General features: G+C 39.1%; 1 protein-coding gene across 2 annotated transcripts; it reads left to right on the top strand.

Moving 5' to 3' along the window:
* On the top strand, positions 1-9,991 carry FMR1NB (FMR1 neighbor). Of its 2 annotated transcripts, none has more exons than XM_027690600.1 (7): positions 1-116; positions 1,184-1,255; positions 3,211-3,324; positions 4,823-4,957; positions 6,410-6,506; positions 9,003-9,147; positions 9,831-9,991. In XM_027690600.1, the coding sequence occupies exons 2-6, from the start codon at positions 1,186-1,188 to the stop codon at positions 9,112-9,114; spliced, it is 528 nt and encodes a 175-aa protein (XP_027546401.1). In that variant the 5' UTR covers positions 1-116; positions 1,184-1,185; the 3' UTR covers positions 9,115-9,147; positions 9,831-9,991. The 2 variants fall into 2 exon arrangements, with proteins under 2 accessions (XP_027546401.1, XP_027546403.1); XM_027690602.1 differs by having other exon boundaries at positions 7-113.
* Positions 9,992-10,560: the final 569 nt, after the last annotated feature.

The following is a 10,560-nucleotide window of genomic DNA, read 5'->3' on the forward strand; positions in this document are numbered from 1 at the left end:
TGATGTGCTTTGACTCCATGGTTGTCATGGTCCTGTGTAGCCAAGTCTGCAGGTGCTGTACTCAGGACAGCTGCAAGTGTCCTGCTCCAGCAGGAGTGGAGAAAACAGCAAAAGAAGTAAGTAATGGCAAGAACAAGAATTTTCTCTTTATATCCCTTGTTTTCCTTCTCCCTAAAAGCGTTTTCCGACTTTGTCCTGAATGGTTTTAGATTTTAATAGGTATCTTGGAAAACTTGGTTCCTGTCCTCTTAAGAAATAATTTCATGTTTAACTACCAAAGTAAAGTTTCTCCATGGGACAGAATTCCTCTCTATATGTGTGTATTCCTCTATAGCACAGGTATATCTGAAGGCAGGGAACCTCCTCATTGAGCAGCAGGAGTGCTGAGAGAACTGACCCTTCAAAGGGCACTATCTGTGTGAAATACAGCCAGGCTTTTCCCTGTATAGCACTTCAAAAAATGGGATTCTCCCCTTATCAACACTAGCAAAATAGTCTCTAGATTTAAGGTGTCTTAACAACTAAGTGGTAATAATTGAAAAAAGACCTTTGGAGGTTAAAAGAGGAGCAGCAGGCAAAGTGAAACAGCATCTGGCAAAGCAGTCATCAGGGGTTGGTTGGGGGTACAAAACACAGCTTAAACCTGCTGTTGAATTACTATGAATGACTTGGGGATTTCTTAAAATGTTTTTGTCCATGATATAGTTTTGAACCACCTTTTAAAATTGTTATCCAAAGCATATGTTCCAATTTTGAAAAGACTGAAGAATTCAACAAGCTACACCAGAATTCAGTTTTAAGCTTCCAGCAATTTTTCATTCTTCAGTCCTGATTCTGCTCATTGAACCTGGATTAAAATTTTTAGCTAAAAATGGTCTTTTTAAGTGCCAGGTGTCCAGCTCTGGGACACTTCAGAGAGATAATTTTTTGGCTAGTCTCTGTTAACAAGATGCCTTCCTTTAAACTCTCTTTAAGTGAGTAATTTCTTCAAAACCATTTCTTGCCAAAATATATATGTATTCACTGAGTTTGGCCTCCCTTCTTGTAAAAAAAAAAAAAAGGCAGTTCTTCTCTGTGCAGCCATCAGTTGTCAGGTTTGTTCTAAGCCATAAATACGAAGCTAAGACCAATAATTTTCTTATGCATGACCCTGTTCCTGTTATTGCTGTTGGTTTTATTGCAGTAATGCTGCCTATTGGCACCCATCGAGCGTGGGTCGTCATGGTCCTGATCCTGCTTTGTAGCATCCATTCACGTGAGTATTGCCAGGAGAAAAGCATTTTCAAGGAAGCAGCAATTACTTTTACTAGCAAGAAGTTTACAGTTTTGTTGTCTTGGGAATGATTGGAAAATACTGAGAAATATTACAAGCAGCTACTCCAGAGGGGATTGATCAGTCCTGAGACTTAAATAGAGCAACAAAAATTTTTCCTGCAACTTTCCCCTTTCCCTCTGTGCATCTGTACAAGAAATGCTGCTTGTTTAATCCCTGGCAGTGTGTCTTGCTTTTATTTTAACTTTGATTATAGATTCTTCTATTTTTTATCTCACTTTGACTTTTTTTTTTTCTAGCATACTATTAAAGGTGTTCTTATAGTCTGTTGAGAATTGATGTATTTGCTTACTGCAGCAAATGACTGAAAAGATTTTTGTCTGGTAACTTGCACCCACAACAGAAGTTAAATTTGTACATCTGACATGTATAAACGATCAGTCCACAGGTTAGGCTTGAGTCTGATCCTTAATGTGTTGAGAAACCAGACTTCAGGGACTCTCTGTTCAGCTCTTAATGAAAGGCTCTCAGTTGCTGTGTCATTGTAAAAGGCTTCCAGGGTGGGTGGGTGGGAGTGTGAGCTCTAAGAGATAAAATGTGATAAATACAGCAATGCCCATTAAACCTCTGTACGTGTATGGCTCTGTCTCTAAACTCTCACAGGAGGGAGTTGTGTAATGCAGCCATGGCCGTGTTTTCAGATAATTCTTACCAAATTGATTGCTCATCTCATGAAATTCCTGTGAAATTATTACAAAATCTTTAAAATTTTCTGTTCTTCCGTCCTGTTTACTGGCAGGGAGAGGGGCCCCATGACATAACTTGGTGTGAGTCTTGGTGATCACGTTTCTGTTATACATTAGTTTCAGATTCTCTGTTTTGACAATACCTTCAGTTCTCCGTTCTTTGATGCTTCTTCTTCCCAAGGGAGTTTTGTGTGGCACAGAAGGGGCAAGCTGTGCCCCAGGACAAGTAGGGAATTTATGCTCTTGTTGCTGTTAGCTCAATAATTACCCAAAAGATTGTTGTTCGATACCTTAGTTTTTAGTTAGGCTGCAATCTCACTTCTGTTCACAAGGAACTCTAAAACCATGAAATGGCTTTCAGCAAACTCCATCACGGAAAGCTATTAAAGTTCTGATGGTGTAAGTTTCTCTCACGTAGAGAAAAAAAGGCAGGCGAGGGGGAATCCTGGGTTTCTTTTTTCCCCCTCATTGGGGAGTGGTTGATTGCCAGTGGAGTCCCACTGTGATTTGCACTTTTGGTTTAATGAAAAAGAGATGTGGGGAGGCAGCAAGGTTTACTGACGCCACATTTTTTTAGAGTAGTGTAAATGAAAGGTGACTGAGAAGTCCCAGAGCAAGAAATCAGTAGAGTTTGGGAGAATACTGCAGTACCTCTATATTCAGGATGTTTTGCTCTTTCCTACACAACTGCAGTGGGTCACTGTCTGAAGCAAAATATTGGGATAGATGCATGTTTGTTTGGGTCTGATAAAGGTTATCAGACCTTTCACCTTTCACCACTTTTCTGTGTTTTAGCTGGGGTCTGATCTTTATCCAAAAGGCTGAATGTTCTGCTTGTATACATAAGAGAAATATAACTGTAGATACAATAAAGGATTTTCATGTAACCTGAACCTTATAGGTGAACAGCAGGGCTTTTTATCCTTGGCAGTTTCCACCTGAATGGATTCTTTAATTTAAATTTTACGGCTTTAAGTTCTTTACTCATTGTGGTTCATGAAGCAATTTGAAGTAATATAAGTGAATACAACAGAAAGACATCTGTGCTTAACCTTGCTGGCCCTCAGTAGACACAGTTCATAATGACTGTAAATGCCTTCATAATGAGTAATAATCAGCATGAAAATATAATTGCATTTAATTAATTATGGATATTTTGATAGTAATGAGCTAATCATTGTAAACTTTCAGTTCTTGCAGCGCCACTGCAGCAGGGTGTAGGACAAAGTGAAGCAGCACCCAACAATACCAACATGACACTGAAAGGTGTATTCGAGTCTCTCTTAAGCTTCTTCAGGCCAATGAGTAAGTGTCACTTCACCATGGCAGCATTGTTTCTGTCTTCCACTTCTGCCTCACTTCCAGTCCATCCTCCCACCCCTACCTGTCAGCATTTAATGTATTTTAAACCCTCAGACTAAAATTCACTAGATCTCTTGAAAATAGTATTGCTAAATGTGCCTTTGGAACAATCACAACTTTGCTTCCCTCCTGCAAAACCCTCCCACCCTCAGGGATGTGATCATGCTGGAAATGCTGGAATTGGGCTGGAAAGTTTTGCACAGGATCCACCATGCCTAGCTTTGCTGTATCTCAGCTGAACTAGTTTTCTAGTCTTCCCATGTAGACGTAAATTTGGCACAGCCTAAATGAGAGAAGGATTTTGCCCCACACTAGTGTTTCTGCCACTTCTACTGGCTGGGGAAGACTCCAGGGCTGTGAGAGTAGGCTGATCCACTCACCTTTGGACTGCTAAAGTTAAATGACAAGAACTACATTTTTTTCATAAAATTATTGAGGCAGAAATCACAATGCTAATTTGCTAATATCAATAAGAAAGATTATTTATGCATACAGAAAAGGTTTTTTATGTATAAAAATTGCAAGCCTGGTTCAATATGTAGATCACAGACCAATAGGACAAGCAGAAATACTACTTTTCAGCTTGATACATTTCTACATCACCTTAATAGCAGTGTACCTCCCTCAATATTACTCACACCTAGCCCTAAGTAAACACAGAGGACTGGTGAAGAGACTGATCCCCTGTTTAATAAACCGAATTTGGCTACAAGTCATATCTGTGATAAATGTGAGACTGACAATGCAACCAGTCCTGGGAGTGTTGTTGGAACCAAATGATGCTTTGCAGCTGCTCTGTCACATGAGGGATGTGATATGATGTTTTCCAGGAATTAAATGTACAGAGACATCTACTATTTATGACTATCTTATACATTTAAGCTGTTCCCAGAAAGGATCTCATGATTATCAATAAATCTGTTATTAAATAGAAAATTTTTTTAAATTGTTTAAATATTTTGTTCAATAACAAAATAATGTGGGGGTTTTTTCAGCTGATTTTCAGCTGTTTGTAGAAATGTATAATTAGTGCCAAATAGAAGTGGTTCGTTGCAACATAGTCCTTCAAAAAAAAATTGCCCTGAATTTCTGTTTTCTTTTTTTAATTTGAAACAATCCAGTCAGAAAATTTAATTTGTTGTTTTTCACTTACTTTACAAACCTAAGTGCAAAAGAAGTGACAGGACGGTGTTTAACTTCAGCTTTGTAATTGTTTCTTATAGAAACAACACAAATTACTAAATATTTTCTATGCCCTTCTGTTCGTTTTAATGTAAAGATTCATTGGGTTTTGGGAAAGAACGTACATGGAAGTCAATGATACTGGTTTTTGGCAGAGTTAACATACTAGAGACACCGAAGCGATGGCTTCCCTCTACTTGAGCATTTCTCCTGGGGTAGAAATCTTACCTGATTTTTATTTTTTTTTTCCTTAATCAAGCATGCCGTCTAAGCAACGAGCAACCCTTAATTCCTTGTCGAGTAGAAAGCCTTAATAGATCTGAATGCTTGAAAAATCACTGTTGTCCTATGAAAATTGGCCAGGAGCTGCAGTGTCACATGCCGGTTAAAGATGGTAAGTTTGGTGCTGTGGCTTTCAGCCTCATGGCCAAGTGCTGCTTCTGCTCAGACAACACAATTTTCATTGCTCTTTATAACCTCAGTTTTTCAGGACACCCCTTCTCTTTAAAGGAAGTGTTAGCTTGCATTTATTTCTTCATATATGTTAATAAAGAAAACAATGCATTGATAGAGAGTTGTCTGGATGTCTTGTCCAGCCCAGCATGAGCAGAGAACAAGTGACATACAAAGAAACATAGTCACATATGTTCATATAAAAAGTGAAGTAAAGGCTTTATTTATGGAAAGGAGGTTTAATCCAAAGTAGTAGTGACTCCATGAAAATGCTGTAAAGAAAAGGTGAAAGAACTGGATGTATTTTACCTGGTTTGTTAGGGGCATACAACAGAAATTAAATGTTTTAATAATATTAATTCCCAGCCTGGGCCTTTAGATTATGTATAAAAGACACTTCACTATGGCAAGAAGAAGAGCTGTACAGAGAAAATGATATCTCTTCTGCTCATTTTTAAGACACATACTCGAACAAGTGTCAAAATTAAATATGCTTATTCAGCTGCAACTGCTTGATTCCTCATTCCAGTTAAGCTTTTATTGTTTGGACATCAATATCAAAGGCTGATTATTTTACTGAATTATTTGTTCATAGATTAATCAGCTTCTTGAACGCTCCTGGATATTCAGCATATGCCCAAAGAAAACACTTACTGTTTGCCTTGTAGCAATCTGTTGACAAAATAGAAGCACTTAGCAGATATTGGACTCATGGCAGTTGTGTTTGTAAGATGGTCACAGGCTGCATACTGAATCATTCTTCTCTGGGATTTTTGTCTTCAATTTCACCAGGAATAAAATAAGGGTTTTTGAAAATGCTGCAGAAGTTATGAACTGAAGTAGACAAATAGCATTCATTTGAAAGATTTTATCTCTATTTTTAAAGAAGCTTCCGAGGGACTTTATTTTTTTTTATTATTATTTATTCCCCCCACTCAACCCTGCCCCATGCCCTGGGCTCACTCAAACAAACCCCAGGTGCCTGTGAAACTAAACAAACACTTGTGCTATTTGAACTCAGGTGAAATTTGAGACCAGTTCTTTCTCACCTGAGCTCATTTCTAACACTTAGTCTTTTGCCGTTGTGTTGCTGCCTGAGATACATACGTAGAATCCTAGAATCATTTAGGTTGGAAAAGACCTTTGTGATCATTGAGCCCAACTCTAAATTCAACTAAAAGATGGCAATTTTCCTTGGTGTTTACTGAAGTCTTAAGGTATAAATGTTGTCAAGAGTTTTGCTGGCAAAACCTCTGTCTAAGGGAAGTGGCAGCATGGCTGTGACTTTGTGGCAGTAAAGATGTCTGTGTTAGAGACTGATCTCTGTCATCTGACCCTCAGTGGATATATTAGAATATTTCAGAACTAATGCAAACTTCTCCTGCCTCTACAGATGTGCAACTGGCAATTCGACTGATTTTGCTCACTGGAGGAGGATTTTTGATTTTGGGGCTTCTGCCAATCTGTTGCTGTGCCATTTTGCAGAGAAGGTAAATGTTAGAGCGTCACCAGAGCAAATTTAAGAAGTACTGCTTCTAAACGGTGAAAATATGGAAAACTGACATCTTTTAAGTAGGTGAGGGGAGAAAAGTTTGGAAAAAAAGGGCAAGGAACTAATGTGCAAACACAAAAGATGAGACCTTCTATTTTGAAGCTAATAAAACACAGAGTCAATTTGGCTTAAGGAAAAAAAGTGATCTAATGCCCAAGTACTATTTCTAAAGACCTGGTTATAAAGAACTTGGGCTTATTCTTAACTTCACTTGCTTGGGAAGTTGCACATAAAACAGGAAGGCCTCCAGGATAGACCTGGAGTTACACAGTAGGACACGGAAGGGAATAACAAAGTATTAGGCCTGAAGAGAATAAGAAAGATGTGCTGTGAGTGTGCTTGGGAATTAATTATCTCTAATAATAATAATAATGGCCAGTCTTCGCGAACGAAGATCTGGGGAAAGGTCTTTTACCTTTCCAGCCTGCGCAATGGATTTTTTAGGTGAGACACAGCATGCGCTGAACTGAGCCCACCCTTTAATCCTAAGGTTCATCTGCCGGGGCCAAGCAAGCTTGGACAATGGCAGTGAGGTCCTCAGGACGTAGGTTTGTTTAGAGTGACCTTCTCATAGATGGATGGCCACACAGGGCTAACGAGCTCCATCTGCCCGGGAGACCGAGGAATCGAACCCGGGTTGCAGCAGTGAGAGTCCTGCATGCTAACCACTAGGCCACCAGGGGTCTCAATTATCTCTAAATATACTTCTAATGTGCAGCATGGGGTTTTTTTAATGTATAGGGCACATTACAGCCTGTGAGTTCTATGCAAGCAGTTTAGTGTTTGACACTGTGAAGAGTTTCAGCACGTGTATGTGTTCTTAATATAGTGGGAAAATATAAGTTCTACAACATCAAAATCATTAAAATGGGATGGAAGGAATTAACATAATTGTGCTTTATTTTCTAAGATAGTAATTCAAATTGAGTGGCTAGTGCTACAGGTTGGTAAATATGACAGAATTGTCTTTTTAGTGAAGGTTTTTCCCCCCAACTGTTAAACTTTTGCTCTACTAAGTTATAGTAGCCTGTGTGGGATCATATACGTCCATGTATACACACACATAGACTTTACTAATGTGGCTGCTTAGCAGATGGCTATTGCTGTGGAGTTCCACATTTTGACAAAACCTGCTGTGAAAATCTCCACATTACATCTTACACTGTGCTCAACAGCTGATGCTCAGCATACAGAGAGCTGCACTGAGTCATCCATGACTCTGAAAACAGGAGGCAAAGAATCAACATGAAATTACCATAAATTTTCTGGAAAATGAATTAATATGTGTTCATTTTGAGGGAATTCACATTAATGTTTAAATGATTGTTTCTGTGCATTTTTCATAGCTGGTGAAATTAGGAATATTGCTCTTCTGCTATGACTTGTTTTTTTCCTTTGTTTTTTAATGCAGTGATTAACCAGATGCTAAATGGTTTAAATTTCCAACATCATATATTTGAGTTCTAGGAAAGAAGCAATCCTCTCAAACTTTGAGCTTTACTGATTTTAGAGACAGTTGATAGAGAATACTGCTTTGAAGAGCATTCCTTTAATGAGCCAAAAACCTTCTCTCTGGGTGGAAATTCTTTTGCTTTCAGCATTGTACAGTCATTGTTGAGAGGACCCTATGTACAATGCCAAGTCTGTACTGCAAAGGATGTGCAGAAAAGTAAAAATGGTTCTCCAGAGTTATCAAAAAAATAAGAGGGCTTTTGCTGTTGAAATTTGGGATAATTGTTGAACTCCACTGTGTCTCTTCTAGAGTAAATTCCAATGTTTTCCATAGGAGTCTATATTAATAAGAAAAAAAGAGAGAGACAGAGCAAACCTGGGCAACTAGAGAAAGCCCTGGAAAGGTTTGGCAGGTCCTTGTGCTATGTGGCAAGGGGTGGCTGTTTGACAAGAGGTGCCCAGGTGAGGGTCAGTCTCTTCTCCAAAGTAACATACAACAGGACAAGAGGAAACGGCCTCAGGCTGTGCCAGGGGAGGTCTAGATTGGATTTTAGGAAAAATGCCTTCACTGAAAGGGTTGTCAAGCATTGGAATAAGAAGGGAAGTAGTTGAGTCCAGCCCTGGAGGCATTTAAAAGCCATGTAGATGTAACACTTGGGGACGTGGTTTAGTGGTGGACTGGACAGTGCTGAGTTAACAGTTGGACTTGATCATCCTTAAGGTATTTTCGAACTTATATGAATCAGAAGGTGAGGTGAAATTCATGAAGAAAGTGTAAGAGATGGGAAAAGCATATTGAAATGCTTTTCCTCACTTTAATCTATGTTCTAGAGATGAACCTTGTGATGGCTCCTGAAATCAGCTGCAGCTTTGCAAGGTTTCTCACTGGAGCTAGGATTTCATGGCTGAAGACTATGTGACCTTCTCTAAATTCCTACTTTGGAAGTTAACCAATGTCAGCTGTTGTTTTAATGTGTTGCAGTCCATGTATCAATCCTGTACAAGGGATAGGCAAAAAAGTTCGGCAGATTGCACGAGAGAGAAGAGAACGTCGTGAAGAGACTAATGATGAAGAGGTTCATTTACTGGAATGACTTAAGAAAGAACCATGAGGACAAAAAAAGAAGGTAAGATAACCTTGAGATATTAATTTGTTTGTTCATTTTAGGATAGTTTTATTAATTCTGTGTAGAATACTGAAGATATGCATTACTAAATATCTGCTGCCTCCCAGTCCAGCAGACATTGTCAAAAGGCACTTTTTATCAGGTATCACCTTCAGTTTCTGCTGTGGGAGAAGTAATGAGTTTGCAAGAATTTGATTGTTGTCCTGGGGTGCCAACTGACAGCAGAGCCATGGGCAGGGTTACAGTCCTGGGTTAAAGCCCTGCACCACTTCAGTGTTCCTTATCCCATGTGCAAACTGTGTTGCATGGAAAAGTGGAAAAGCAATGGGTTTGCAGCTTTCAGGAGGTGCAGATCCATTTAGAGACACTGAAAAACCTGTCCTTCTGTGTGGATAGGGGTGTTTTTCAGCTGATGCGTCCACACAGCTCCATATCCTGGCATTCTTCCTCAATGCTGAAGAGCAATTGAGTACTGAAACAAATGTGATCTGAGACAGAAATGGTATTTACTTCACATGAACATGCCAAACTATAGCCTACTAAAGGTGTCACAATGAAATAAAACAATGTTAATGAGGTCATTAGACAACAAGGAAATATTTCAGGGAGAGTATTGATTTGGCAGAAACGTAAAGATGTCCCTAAATCTGGTCATACTCATGGTTGGGGGTTTTTCTCTTTAGTATATAGGAACATCCACCTCATCTTGAAGACCAAGCTTGAAGACATCAGGATTATTTGACTACCTCCTAGAAAATGACACGTTTGGTTTTAGTATTGAAGTAATACAGTGTTGTTAACCCTTGATAATACTATTGATTTTGCAATAAAAGTTCTTCATTCATAGTTCCTTGTGCTCATTCCATACCTCCTGTACAAAAAAAACTGGTAAAGCTGAAAGGCAAACTGCTCATGGCAACCCCTGAATAATAAAGTCAGTGTTCTTTTAGCACTGTAGCATCCTTGTGGAGGGATATAAAGATACCAGTTATGTGCCCATTTCAGTTTAGGGGTCAGTCTTATAATAAGATTAAGAGAGTGTTGTCCCTCATTAAATTGGTAGTGAGGGAAGCTCAGTCTCAGTATTGGATGGCCCCATAGCACAGCAGTGCTACTCTGAGTGAGGAGAAGGACTAATTCCTTACCAGGGTACAGAAGATTTGGGAAATCTCTTGTTAGGCAATTGCTTTAAAGATCTGCTTGGCAAAAATACAGAGTACTCAAGGAAACTGTGGGAGTGTTTTCTCTGGTGTTGTTTTTCTCCGTGGTATATGGCTGCACCACAGAACTTTTTTTGGTCTTCAGATGGCCTGTCTCCCAAGGTAGGTGATTCCAAAATGCAATTTCTTTCTGTTTCTCTCTAGTGCAACAAAAATAAAATAAACAAACTTGTAGCAGTTTTCAACAGCTGAG

This window comes from Neopelma chrysocephalum, unplaced genomic scaffold, assembly GCF_003984885.1.
Source record: "Neopelma chrysocephalum unplaced genomic scaffold, ASM398488v2 Primary Assembly neopelma1_81, whole genome shotgun sequence".
Lineage (NCBI taxonomy): Eukaryota > Metazoa > Chordata > Aves > Passeriformes > Pipridae > Neopelma > Neopelma chrysocephalum.

Coding starts and splice junctions, on each gene's coding strand:
- FMR1NB (XM_027690600.1), top strand. CDS start 1,186: ATGCTGCCTATTGGCACCCATCGAGCGTGGGTCGTCATGGTCCTGATC. Junction 4,958..6,409: donor TCACATGCCGGTTAAAGATG/GTAAGTTTGGTG, acceptor CTGCCTCTACAG/ATGTGCAACTGGCAATTCGA. Junction 6,507..9,002: donor TGTGCCATTTTGCAGAGAAG/GTAAATGTTAGA, acceptor AATGTGTTGCAG/TCCATGTATCAATCCTGTAC.